This window comes from Papio anubis, chromosome 18 (genome assembly GCF_008728515.1).
Source record: "Papio anubis isolate 15944 chromosome 18, Panubis1.0, whole genome shotgun sequence".
Lineage (NCBI taxonomy): Eukaryota > Metazoa > Chordata > Mammalia > Primates > Cercopithecidae > Papio > Papio anubis.
In genome coordinates, this window is record NC_044993.1 from 59,751,011 (window position 1) to 59,765,535 (window position 14,525).

Consider the following 14,525-nt stretch of genomic DNA (forward strand, 5'->3'; position numbering starts at 1 on the left):
GTTCATGCTCTTTCTACCACACCACAGGGCAACTCACTGTAAAGACACAGTGACTCCTTAATATGCTAACTGATGGTAAATCAAATATTCTGGAATCCCAGTGTGAGGGTAAGCAGTGCTTACCAAAACATCACCTACAACAGTATTCTATCAATTATCTTTGCAAAATCTTGTCTGTGTATGTCCACCATTGCCTGGTAACACCCTGCACTTATAAGCATGGGCAGTCAGATGAATGGATGGGATAGAGGATCGGGATTCCTTGGGCTGTCACCTCCAAGACTTGACCAATCAGCTCTTACAGCATTATTTTCAGCTCTGGCACATGAAGCACCACAGAGACTCCCAGGAGCCCAGTCCAGTCAGGTTTGGCTGAGGACCAGCCCCCAAAAGCAGATTAGAGCTGGCCTAGCAATGGTGTCTTAAATATCCTAATTTGATCCTTTTTGATTGATTGGTTCATAGTCAGGAATGTGGTGGTGGAGAAATCTGGCAGATTATCAAAGCACCTTTTGACTATCACAACGCTAGGTTTAAAATATTTAGATTCACGATTAATAGTAGTACAGGAAAAAAAAGGTTTTACTGGGAAAAATACATACTAAAGAGAAAAATCATTCCATATCACAAACCAAGAAAACAGTTTATCATAGCCGTGATTCAGAAGACTGGAAAGCATAAATTAATTTTGTAATTTCTTTCTAGTGTTTTGAAACTGAGTAAGTTACCTCTTGGAAAGGTCAATTTTTACACAAAATCCAGATACACAATCCTAACGGCCTACACAAAACGGCCATTCCTCCCCACTAAAATATAAAACCACCTCCAAACTTGGTGACTAAAGGTAAAGAAAACAACTAGAACAAACATTCTAAAATTAATCAACTCTCAAAAATTTCTGAAAGGAACAAACCCTAGGGATACTAGGGAAATATCTGTACTTGAGCCAAAAATATGAATTACAAATGGAATGTTTACCAGTCCTGTAACTGAGATACATTTAATTACTATATATAGATCATAGCATAGCACTAAATATAATTAATTGGAATTAAATAAGTCTAAGTAAAAGTTATAAATTAATTTTATATTTTTTGGCAAGTCTAATGAATTTCAAATCCGTTAGTATAGCGATTACTTTAGTCATTTCAAAACTAAAACAAATATTAAAGTTTAAAGAAAGAATGAATGTTAGCCTAATTACAGTGTAAAAGTGTTCTCTGTGTAATATAAAATTCAAGTCCCTCTTTTAAACTGCATCTGGTTTTTAAAATGTATTCTAAATGATTCACTTAGGTGCCTGATTTTTCCTTGGAAATTCATTTGGTAATTGTTGATTAAATGGATACAACTGAAAGCAGAGCAAGATGCAGGCTCTTCTTGGACACGCCCTTCATGTTCTGTCACGTTAGGGATGGCAGTGATGGTATAAATCTTACGTGGCATGATGCCCTGGTCCACTAGTTGTTCTCTCGTCCTCCTTTGTTGCAGCCTCAGCTGGAGCACTGTGAAAAGGAAATAATCACCATTAGAGTTTATTGGCAACTTTGGGATCCAATTTATGTGATTCCAGAGGAGATGCAGTTAAGCTTTATCAAGCATCTTCTATTTCACAATTAAACAAGAAGGATATTACCTGGCACCACGTAAGCTGTAAAAGGGAAATTATTTTGTAATTTCTGCCTGTTTAGTGAACACTAAAGTTTACACAGCATAAATGTTTTGTTTAGTTTATCCTAGTTTGATGACCAAAGCTATGTATTTGTTGTTTAAAACATTCATAGTACTCAAGAAAACAAACAAAAATAGTTGGTTTATACATTAAGACTTGCTAATAAATCTAATTCATAGAAATAAGAGACGTGAAATTCTTTGACACATCTTAGTTTTTTTTAAAAAGCAAATTAATAGCAAAAATTTATTTTAAGGAAAGACTGACTGTAAACAGCTTTAAGGAGGGCTGCTTGTGTAATAAAAATTGGACCTATGAGATATTCCTAATGATCCAAAGGGAAATTTCTAAATTAGGAATTTAAAGTTTAGTAATCTTTGCACAAACATAATACCATATCTCATTCTATAAGTTCTAAGAAAGTCACAAATCAATTGACACCTTATTATTTTAATGAAAGTAAATTATTAGAACTGGCAGAGAACAAGATACACATTATGAAATGCAGACACCCAGTTTGCCAAATTTAATAAAAAATTAATTTTTTCTAGTTTTCTCAAGCAGATTCCTTTTATAAGCATCTACATATTTTTATGTAGAAAATGAGACTATTTCAAAATAAGGGGAATACAGGAGGTGACTCTGAAAAATATTTTTCTTGCTTTGCTTTACATTCAAACCAAGTTTCCATTGTGATTTTAAGTTGCCACTTTGATTTTTGTTTCAAACCATGCATGAAAACCAAGATTAAAATGATTAAGAGTCTGCTTAAGGGTTGTCAATATGCTTTAAAAAATTACTTATGTGCCTTTCTTAAATGGTGGGAAGAGAAGACAGAATTTTCTAGTGAGTGGTGATGGCTGGAATGAGAGGCTCAAATGCAGTGCACATGGTGTCTCCTCCTTAAAATAAAACCCTGAGGCCTGCAAACGCAGGCAAGTGGCCTCATCCCTTGTTTTTCAGTTGGTCTTGTGCTGACTGCAGAGCAGAGCACAGTCTTAGGTAAAGTTCAGAAAGAATCTAAGTTGTCATATGGGTTTTAAAAATATTTTATCATTGTTTGATATGAATGTCATCATCTATCAGATACAGAAATAGGTTTGGGTTTTTGTTTGGTTTGGGGCCAAAGGATCACAAAGCTTCATTGATACCTATTTAGAACTGAAGCAACTGACAAGATTCTGCTACACAAAGCAAAATAAATAAAATTTCTTTAAAAAAGATACGCACATTCCTGACATTAAGATGTTCTGTGATACTCTGAATCAATTGTGCTCAATCAGAAAGATCTTTTTCCTAAGTTGATTGAGGATAGTATGTTCCCACTGTACTTTACTAGGAACAAAATAACCAAGAAGCTGACCTGTGCATCGTACAGCACCCAAAGACCTGTGTACTTTAACATTCTTCTAGGAATGCTAAAGTAAATGCTTGTCTGCGTTTAAGATAATCATATTCAAGAAGCAGAATCTCAAGAAAAAGACAACTGAGAGGAGAAAAGGGTTAGAACAGTTCTCCAGTTCAAAGGTTGATACTTCTGGAACATGGGGGTCCATGTCTGTTGGAGAACCTCTAGCAGGAAAATCTTTCCTTTCTCCCAAGGGAATCCTCAAAAGAGTAAAAAAGAAAGAATAATGAAAACATCAATGGCCCCCTTTTTGGTTTAAAACAAAAAGCAAACAAAGCACACATTTGTGAGACAAATCTATCAGACACAATACGTTTTTTGGGTGAATGACATCTTTGAATGATGCATACATCTGCAACAACTTGATTTGCAAACCAACACTCTGATGACAACAGCTGGTTAGTCTTGGAAGCATCTCTTGATTGTACATTGGTCATTTCAGGTGCCTTCATTTACCAGGACAGCAATCCTGCCACCTGTATCATCTATGACCAGAAATCACACTTTCATGCTAACATGGAAAAAGGTACCTGCTATTAGGAGGGTAACACACAACATGGATGCATGTCACTCACATCTGTTTCTACTTCTAATACTTCTGACACCAGATGTGTGGGTTTTTTCCCTCATACCAACCAATTCTCCAACTCTGGATGCCCAACTGGGTGTCCAATGATTCAATTCTGACACTAGGTACCTGGAGTTAGTGTCAGATCCTACAAGTTAAAGGGCTCTATCCCCAGAGACTGCCCTCACTTCGGATGCCAACTGTTAGTCCAAACCACTCAGACTTTTGACCAGTGAATTATAAAGTTGGGAGGTTCCTATAATCCCCTCCCCAGGTTTGATAATTTGCTAGAACAGCTCACAGAACTCAGGAAGGCACTTTATCTATTATTAGTAGTTTATTATAAAGGATACAACTCAGACACAGCCAAATGGAAGAGACACATAGGGCATGATATGGGAGAAGTGGCACAGAGCTCCCAGGCCCTCTCTAGGTACACCACCTTTCCTCTGGCCATGCCTTGGTCTTTCTGGTGATCAGCCCCTATCTGGAAGCTACCTGAAGGCTTTCAACTACCTGTCATCTCAGTAGCATACAAAAACCACTCTCATCACTCTAGAGAGTCCAAGGATCTTAGAAAGAAGCTCTCTGTCAAGAACTAGGGACTAAGACCAAATGTATAACAAATGATGCTCCTATTACTCAGGACATTTAGAAGAACTTTAGGAGTTCTGTGCCAGGAACCCGAGACAAAGAACACATATACATTTCTAATTATATTCACAATATCGTAGACACCAACCACCAATTATTAAAATCAAAGAACAAACAAAAAATCTGTGTTTTCTATGTGGCCAAATAAGCAACCAAACAACCGTACTTATACTGCTTGAAGGTAGGAGAATAATTTCCCCAATTAATGCTCTCATCATTGCCTATATAACTTTCCCAAGAAGCAAGAACCTCCCAATACAAGTATTATTCAAAGGAGCTGTGGCCATCAGCCTCCCCCAGGCACATTCATTTATTTAGAGCATATCTGTTAGGTGTCTGGGTACTGTATGGGGTACAAATCCGTGGGAAAGAGCAGCAGCAGTAGCTGTAAACGGATCTTTTTTAAGCGACATTAGGAAGAACATGAATGGGAGGGGAGGCAGAATTGCAAGTAACTAGCCATTCTGTTAAGTATGTTATTACTCATTTTTTTTTTTTTTTTTTTTTTAGCTTTTATCTGCACCCATAGGTGGACAGTACTGGACATATTATATTGAATATGAGGCACTATGCCCTAGCAAGAGCTCAGGTACATTGCTACTTTGGGTTAGTATTAAAACACAATTATACTTTGGGAGGCCGGGACGAGACGGGCAGATCACTTGAGGTCAGGAGTTTGAGACCAGCCTGGCCAAAATGGTGAAACCCGTCTCTACTGAAAATACAAAAACTAGCCAGGCAAGGTGGCAGGTGCCTGTAATCCCAGCTACTCAGGAGGCTGAGGCAGAAGAATCATTTGAACCCAGTGAGCTGAGATTGTGCCATTGCACTCCAGCCTGGGCAACAGAGCGATACTGTCTCAAAACAGAAACACACAATTATAGTATTATTTGTTGATGTCAGCTAAAACCAGTTATTCACAACTGACACATGTTATTCTGAGAGCAACTACTACTTATAAAAAGTACCAATCATATAGGTATAGACTCATAATTTTAGCAGATATCAAACTTGCTTTCAGAATTTCTGTTCATCAAATTAGTAACAAAATTAACGTATAAGTCACAGCAGATATCTGCACCCTAGACGGAGACCATCCAAGGCCAGGAAGAACATGGCTTGAATGATACAGACAGCTTAACTGTCATGCCACACAGAAGTTAGGCAGAATGTGCTGGTGCTTATCCAGAACTGAGGAAGGGGTAAGGGACTCTGAAAACAGAGGACCAGACTCTTTTAATGATCAGAGAGGCATTTACGGTTGTGGGATCAGGAATGCTTTATTAAGTTTTCCTGGGATCTTCATGGATTAAGCCTGGAGACCTTCTTCCTCCCTTTTCAGCCTCCATGCTCACCCTCCATGTTTGTATCTGCATGGAGGGAAAAAAGGCTTAGACCACTGAATGTCACTCAGCCTTGCACAGTTGTCTGACACACTGTGCTTGTGTTGACAAGATTTCATATCTGTAGCTGCAACCAAAGACTAGACACTGGCCTGGTACTGCTTTCCTGTGGCAGAGGCAGTCTGGCAATGGCCTCATGTGTCAAAACTGAATCCAAGAGCATTCTCTCCTGGTGACTTGTTGAGTGGATGAACCGTACTCTTGGGTTGACATCATAGCCTCCATCCTCTTAGTAAGTTGAGTAACATTCAGTATCTTCCATGGCCATCTTGCAAATAGTAGCATGCAAGAAAAGGATACACGTACAAACTATAGAATCCTCAGGGGAATAAATAGTTCAAAACACTGAGTGTGTACATCCTTTCAGAAACAAAGGACATAAGTAATAACGAGAAATAGACTTCACGTTACAATTGCTCACCTTTGAACATTTTCAAAGAATATTAATTTTGAAAAAGGTAAAGGCTAAACAATCCAACACATGGTCCTAAGAAATCTTGAAGTTTAGAATCATGGTTTAAAACAGGGTATAAACCTGTTTCATTTTATCAGAAAGGGGGGGCAGATATAAAACAGCATATCTCATATAGGTAGCATTGTATTCTCTGGGCAAAACATTAACCCCAAATTGAGAATTCTACAGTAGTTGTATATTTCCAGATGACAAAACTCACAAGAGGCAGGCAAAGCACCTTCATGGATGGAGGGAGATGAGGTTATACATCCATTTACTTCTGTACATATCCCATCTTTCCTAACTAGCCTGGGTCCCAGGAATTTTTATTAAAAAAATCTTTTCACACATGATAAGAGCCAAATATGTCCATTACACAAAATATGGAAATAGAAAACAGTAGGATAAAAAACTAGAAAATCACCGATAATATCATCCAGAGACACACAACTAGAGTTACCACATATTTCCTGTCTTTTCTCTTAGCATAAATTTTGATTCTCTGCTTCTACATACTCCAATCACTCTGTAACTACAATGATAAATATTATTTTAGTGGCTACATAAAATATTCTGTTAGGTGGATATGGCATAGTTTACTAAATAGTCCCTGCTTATCACTTAGGTTGTTTCCAGTTTTTTAACTATAAAAAATGCTGTGGTGGAATTTTTGTGTAGAAATTCCTCATTTCAGTTATTCCCTTAATTTGAATTCTTAAAAGGAAGACTATTCCAATATAATCTATATAAAGCATGATCATAAGTAATGAGACTAATTTCCTCATGTATTAACTGTCATCTTTTGCAATTATAGTAGACATCTGTGAACATGGATACAGATGGCTATTTCATTTAGAGAAAAAAATTTAATTACTGAATTATGATCTTTTATCTCTTAGGGCTAACATTTACAGTTTCCTGTTACATTTCAATAAGGAGAAAAGGGCGTATAATTTTGACATTTTTACTTAATCCTTATTCCTTATCACAACACATAAAAACAATATTATGTCAATAGAGGTGCTGTGAATTTGCTCTACTTTTATGCAAGAAAAGTAAAAATTTGATTTTAATCCCAATTCCAAAAAAATGAAAGGTAGCTTATCCAATGATATACTGAAATGTCATTCCCAGCAATATGGTAGTTTAGATATACAGTATCTTAAGTGTTACAGCTCTTTTAGAATTTGTCTAGCAGGTTTTCCATAAAAAAAAAAAAGTATCTTATTTTAGTTCCTTTCCCCTGCTTCTTAAATGGTTCAGAGTGCTTTTGAACAAAATTTTAAGATTCGTTTCCAATATAAAAAAGCTGTAAGGCCAAACTCGGTGGTTCATGCCTGTAATCCCAGTGTTTTGGGAGGCTGAAGAGGGAGGATGGCTCGAGACCAGGAGTTTGAGAACAGCCTGGGCAAACATAGTGAGACACTGTCTCTACCAAAAAATAAATAAATAAATAAATAAATAAATAAATAAATAAAAATTAAAAAATTAGCTGACATGGTAGCACACACCCATAGTCCCAGCTACTTGGGAGGCTCTGAGGTAGGAGGATCACTTGAGCCCAGGAGTTCGAGGCTACACAGTGAGCTATGATTGTACCACTGCACTCAAGCCTGGGCAATAGAGCAAGAACTCTTGTCTCAAACACACACACACACACAAAACAAAATCTTTAAAATACAATAACTTCTTCTGATACTTATAAACCTAATTCAAAAATTTCACATGCTTTTGAACCAAGATATGTCTTTTCTCTTTTGATTCCATAAGTAGAATGTTGAATTTTTTTTTTTTTTTTTAAACAGAGTCTTCCTCTGTCGCCCAGGCTGGAGTGCAGTGGTGAGATCTCGACTCACTGCAACCTCTGCCTCCCGGGTTCAAGTGATTCTTGTGCCTCAGCTTCCTGAGTAGCTGGGATTACAGGTGTGTACCACCATGCCCGGCTAATTTGTTGTATTTTTAGTAGATGGGGTTTTGCTATGTTGACCAGGCTGGTCTCAAACTCCTGGCCTCAAGTGTTCCATACGCCTTGGCCTCCCAAAGTGTGAAATGTTTTCTTAATACGATGTAATTAAAGTGTCTTTTCCCCTTAAAGGAAACAACACATTGTATGCAGCATATTAATAACAAAGAGCAGCTTAGTTTGAGTTGAACAAGCCGAAGCAAAGCATGGCTCTGGCCCTGAGTTTTCAGTGGGACATCGAGGATTGCATGTTACCAAAACAAAGCAGAAATGACACTTTCTGGGAAGCATAATGGCAGGCAGCCGTGGTCTTGGAAATTCTTTATGAATAGCTGGATTTCAGTTATGGGGTATGAAGGAGGGTGGGAAAGGGGAGAGGGGACAGGTGATGAGCCACTATCTGTGAGTTAGAGAGAAGCTCCAAAGTATATTACTTAATTACAGGACAATGGACAGAACAAACTTCAGGATCATGAGGAGTAAAAAAAAAAAAACAACACCTGAGCAGTCAAGTGAGGGTTAGAAGAACCATCTCTGAAGATGGAAAACTAAAGAATACTCTAGAATTGACCATGTATTGACTCTGAAGTCAGTACTAGGTAATAAACAGATTCTAGTTTCAGTTGTTTATTTTTCAAACAGATGTCAGGGTAGTTAAGAGAATGAAGTGGTTGGACTTTGGCAAACATTTATTATGCATTGTTTAAACAGTATTAAGTGAAGGCCTGATCCTGTAAAAACAAGACAGTTTAGAAAAGCCAACTTCCTCATACTATCTTTTGAGCTTGGATACAGGAGGGATTAATTGGATTCCATTCAATAGTTGTTTCAGTGTTTCATCAGATAGCAGTGTAGTGGCCAAATGTAGAATTGCACCTGTTTAATCAGCTAAGGACTTGAAAACAATTATACTGAAAGGGCAAAAGACTGATGAACTACTTTTCCTGTCTCTTAAAAATAAATGTTTAAAATGGTGGTGGCTATTACTAATTATTACCACTACTGTTACATTAGACGCTTGGTGAAAATAATACTTTTTTCTCCAAATATAAAACCATAAGGCTTAAAAAATTTTAGTTCCACAAAGATCCACACACTTATAGTTCTCTGTTGTGAATAGTTTATTTTGCAGTCAAAGGGGAGAAAGTCAAATCATGAAGGGTCTCCTTCTGAGCCCGGGACTCAAACAGAACACGATGTGTACTGCTAGTATCTTCATTTAAGAATCCCTGTTTTATAATACATTTTACTTTTATTTGTTAAAATAAAGTATATATGCACATAAAAGAGATTTTAAAAAGCAAAGTTAAAGTTAATCCATCCTACTTCAGACCTCCAGTCCTTCTCCCCAGAGGTAACCGCTGTTAGATTTCTATGGCTCCAGAAGATGTTTTGTGAATTGTCCACCAATGTTACATATAAAATGTGCAAAGGAAGTGTATGTGTCAGATAATACTATTTATATAGTTTGGTAATTTGCTCAAAGAATATCATGGAATCCAGCTCTTTCTTAAAGGCTGTATCTAACATATGGATGTATTATCTATATACTTAAGGTACCAGATTTTTTGCTATTACAAATAATGGTATAATGAATATCCTCATTCATTGTGGGGGCATCCTTTGATGATATACCAATACATTAAATTTCTAATGATGGAACACACACTTAAAATTTTGATAGGGTCACTTTGCCTTCCAAATGGTTGTGCCAATCTGTAGTCCCATCTACAAGATAGTACCTTTTTATTTTTCCCCTTCCCCACAATGTATAACATTAAGTTTTAAGGTAAATTTAAATTCGGAAGCAAAGATTACCTCCTCTCACCTAAGGGTACTGGTGATATTATGTCAAATAATATAAATAACTAATAAGCAGTGAAGAACTAAGATATAAAAACAATTAGTGAGGACAATGGGGCTGGGTTTCTGACTCAATGGGAAATATTTACTGTGGTTGTCAAAAGCTCAGGGTAAGCTTTCTCTTGAAACCAAACATTTATTTCTAAATTTCACAGAATTTTCCGATGTTCCAGGATAGAAACTTTGAGCACAGGACTTATTTTTTTCTTCAACTCCATCATGGCTGAGAGATGTAAAGAATAGATTTGAGACACATTTAGAATAAAATCAACAGTGGATGGTAAGGGAGTGGATAGTGGGTTTGAAGGAGGAGGAGGTCACAAAGATGACCCTGGGTTTCAGGCTTAAGCACCTGGGTAGAGCACTTACTGAGATAAGGAATGCATGCTGGCTATTAGGAAGCGCAGTCTTGGGCATGTTTGAATAGCAAGTGGAGATGTCAAAATGGCAGTTGGCTACATGGGTCTGGATTTCAGAAGGTCTTGGCAGAGACTGGAATTTGGAAGTTGTTGCTTATGTAGTGTTTGAAGCCACAGGAGTTTGCTGAGGCAGAGAATATAAATAGAGAGGAAAAGAAAGCCCGGGGCTGAGCACTTAAGAAAGCCAACAAATAGAAGCCAGTTACAGGTCAGATAGGGAAGGAAGATCCAACAAAGAGGAAGGCAGAGGAAGCTGCCTAAAAAGGTGGAGGAACCAGGAGGGTGTGTGTGAATTTTTAAAGGAGGCATGATCAAGTGTGTCAACTGCTGCTGTTTTAATCCCTGGAGGAGCTACTTTTGTGAAGTGACGGATGTAAGTCAGGCTGGAGGAGGTCAGGGGTGAACGAGAGGCAAGAGTGTGAGTGCACCAAGTGTAAGCATGCTTTCAAGATGATGCCCAGGAAGAGCAAGGGAGAAAGTGAAAACTTGAGGGTGTGACACTAAGTTGGAAAATACTTGAGCAAGTTTATAATTGATGAAGAGCAAGAGAGAGGGAAGGGGAGAAGAAAGAAATGAGAATGAATACAAATGAGAGAATGAACAAGAGCGTAAGAAATAGCAGGTTTCTTGAAGGCAGCAGGAAGGGGACAGATGTACAAAGATATCCTTTATTAAGAGACACTTCCTCTATCGTAACAGGAGGGCAATGAGGATTGGCTACTGCTGCAGGAAGCTTTATAGCTTTGGTCTGGGACATCTAGGGAGTTCCCAGATGATGGCTTTTAACTTTTCAGAGAAGTTGAAAGAAAGGTCATCTGTTCCAAGTGAGATGGGCAAAGGGAAAGTTAATTTTGAGGCCAGTGAAGGAGGTCTGGAATAATCATGGTAGACTGTGAAGAGAAAGTCAAAAAGAGAAACATGGTTATGCATTACCGAATGCTCCAACTAGTAAAGGCAACAGCCAGGGGGAGAGAAATCAGGAAACTGCTCAGCAAGTTATTCACTGGCTCTAAATGGTATCATTTTTATCAGAGGAAAATACCACAAGGTACATAATTAGAACATTTAGCAGTTCTTTCTAAAGTCTTTCCTAAAGAAGTTCTTTTCTAAATTGAATATAATTTGAGTTTATAACAATTGCAGCCCAGCAATTCTACTCCTAGGTGAAATAAGAATTGGAAACAAGTACTCAAACAAGTACATGTACACACATGTCCATAGCAACTCTATTCACAATAGCCAAGAGGCAGAAACTGCCCAAATGTTATCAACAGATGAATGGATAAACAAATTGTGGCATATCCATACAATGGAATATGATTCAGTCATAAAAAGAAATTAAATACTCATACTACAATGTGGATGAAACTGAAAAACATTACAAGGAAAAAAAAGCCAGATATAAAAGCTCACATATTGTATGAGTCCCCATTTACATGAACTATCCAGAATTGGTAAATTCAGAGACAGAGTGCAGATTGGTGGTTGCCAGGGACTGGGGGGAAGGGAGCATGAGAGCAACTGCTTAATCGCTAATTTTATGTTATGTGAATTTCACTTCAACAATTAAAAAAAAGAAACAGTTAGCAGAACAGACATTATGAAACTAATTTCTCAATAATCACATCTCTTATTTCCTACCCACCCCTGGCTGGCCCCTCTCACCACCATAATTCCATTAACCACTGATAATGATTTCATCTTTTAACAATTTGGTAACTACAATAACTACATTATATATTCCCCATCACACTGCACTCCAGATATCTATATTTTGCCTCTATTTGCCCTACTAGACCTCATCCTTACATTTCTGGCACCTTCCACAATGCTTACCATATATATAAGTTTTAATAAACCTGTTTTACTCAAGTTTGCATGGTATACTTAGAGCATATAACTGAGTTGCTACTTTCTAAGAAAACAGAATACAATGTCACATTTAAGAATAAATTACCAAAATAATTTTCTATGGGCAAGTGATTATCATGGGGGCAAAACCAACACTGTTTGACTTCACTGTGGGGATCTGGAGTTTGGGGTTACTTTTGAATTGCTGATGATGGTAGGAACGAAGACAAAATGTAATTATGTTGTTCTGAAGGGTAAAAGACTAAAAAGGAGAGGCTATGAGCAAAAAAGTAAAGAAGGGCATGAAAAAGTGGTAGATTTCTCCACTTAGAATTAACGCGAAATTCAAGCTGCACTTAGAATTAATGCGAAATTCAAGCTGCATTAAAGAAGAGAAAGCACTGGCCAGGCGCAATGGCTCACGCCTACAATCCCAGCACTTTGGGAGGCTGAGGCAGGTGGATCACTTGAGGTCAGGAGTTCGAGACCAGTCTGGCCAATATGGTGAAACCGCTATTAAAAATACAAAAATCAGCCAGGCGTGGTGGCACATGCTTGTAATCCCAGCTACTTGGGATGCTGAGGTGGAGGTGGGGTGGGGATCGCTTGAACCCGGGAGGCGGAGGTTGTAGTGAGCCGAGATCACGGCACTGCACTCCAGTCTAGGCAACAGAGTGAGACTCCATCTAAAAAAAAAAAAAAAAGAAAAAAACAAAAAAGAGAAAGCACTAACGTACTCTCATGGATGATAAAAAGTAGTAACTGAATATCACAAATTTTGGGTTATATTTCAAGGGTGCTAATTTGCCAATTATAAAATAGGTGCTTATTCAAAGAATTTAAAAAAGTGGAATGCAAACAGGCCAGAAATAAAATGGTGGTTTGTTCTGTAAAAGCTGTGCTAGCTGCACTGAGTAAGCAAACTTCCACCAGCACTTCCTGTCTGAAACAAAAGCAGAGCTCCACGGTGTGCACATAAATATCAACCCCAGACACTACAAAGAGCAAACAGCATTTTCATCAGGAATTTTGATATTATGACTATTTTCGGATGAAAAAGGGAGCAACAACATCAAGTTAACTGAAAAACTATTCAAATTAGTGTTTGAAAAAAGTTAGGCTCTAGACCAAGTGGTAATACTGCCTTTGATTTCAACATAAGAAAGTCTACTGCATTCTTATTAAGTACACAGAATTGGAAAAGGAGAGGAAGTGGCAGGTGGTATAGACCTGGGAATTCTAAACCACCATCCCTTGCCTGTAAGGAAGTCCCACAATCTAGAATGTAGCATCTATCTTCCCTTAGAAATTAAAGAGCAAAATTAAAGTAAAAACTAAAATGCTAACAGGACCTCCATTATTCCAGACTAATACACTTCAAGTTTCCTACAATAATCTGCAGCATGAGGTCAGGAAGACAATGTTTCAACACTCAGCTTTGGAAATTTACAGGAGCTTTGATAACTCTCTGGTTGGCTGCTGCTTCTGTTGCCATGGAAACAGACTGCTAAAAATGGGGCATGTTTCTTTAAACTCATCATACCTTCACACAAATTCCTTTCTCCTTTTTGTCAAAAGTTGGAATGAATTTAAAGTATGCTTCTCGTGATATGACAGTATGATGTCAAGCCAGGGGCCTGGTACAGAATGGCAGAGATAACATTAGCCTGCGACAGATATACATAAAGATATTACAAATATTTGCATTTAAAAATCTCATTTGGCTAAAAAGTAGTAGAAATAAAGTCCACAGTAGGATAAATGTTAAGTATAACACGAATAACAGGCACTTCAAAAGCAAAATCATCCACTTAATTGTCTGATCACCAACAATGCAGAGGTTAAAACAATACTTGATTTTTCAAACAATTCATTTTTAACCTATAAGATCATGTTGGTTCTATCCTTAAAGTTCTAAATTCCTTATCTATATGGTTCCCAAAGAAGATAATGTTTATTTTTCTTATTTTTGGGGCAATAAAAAATTCTACACTCCACCATGGTTTAGAATTTCAGTGTGCAGCTATAGGTAGAGCTAGTACTGTAAGTTAAAGCTCTGCTTCTAAATCCCTCTATAATGGAAAAATGTACATTGTACAGAATGTTCTCAGGTTTCTTAATACAAATTCGTAAGGTGGGCCCTCTGAATAAAAGAACAATTAACAACGAAACAGGGAAACAGTGGAATGTTGTTTACCTCCAATTTTTCCCAGAATAGTAAGCACACACTACTCTGTTGACGTCAGATGATCCAGACTCAGTATCTTGGT

General features: G+C 37.6%; 1 protein-coding gene and 1 pseudogene across 13 annotated transcripts in view; one reads left to right on the forward strand and one right to left on the reverse strand.

Annotated features, from left to right (window-relative positions):
- MRTFB (myocardin related transcription factor B) overlaps nucleotides 1-14,525 on the reverse strand; it is a 203,500-nt gene that overhangs the window by 55,269 nt on the left and 133,706 nt on the right. For all 13 annotated transcript variants that reach the window (XR_002519153.2, XM_017953200.2, XM_017953202.3 and 10 more), the window contains one exon: nucleotides 1,440-1,505. Coding sequence is in view for 12 of the 13 variants with exons in the window: in XM_017953200.2 (XP_017808689.1) it covers nucleotides 1,440-1,505 (66 nt within the window). In the remaining variant the exon portion in view is untranslated. The remainder of the gene's footprint in view (nucleotides 1-1,439; nucleotides 1,506-14,525) is intronic.
- On the forward strand, nucleotides 7,324-7,367 carry LOC116271356 (annotated as a pseudogene).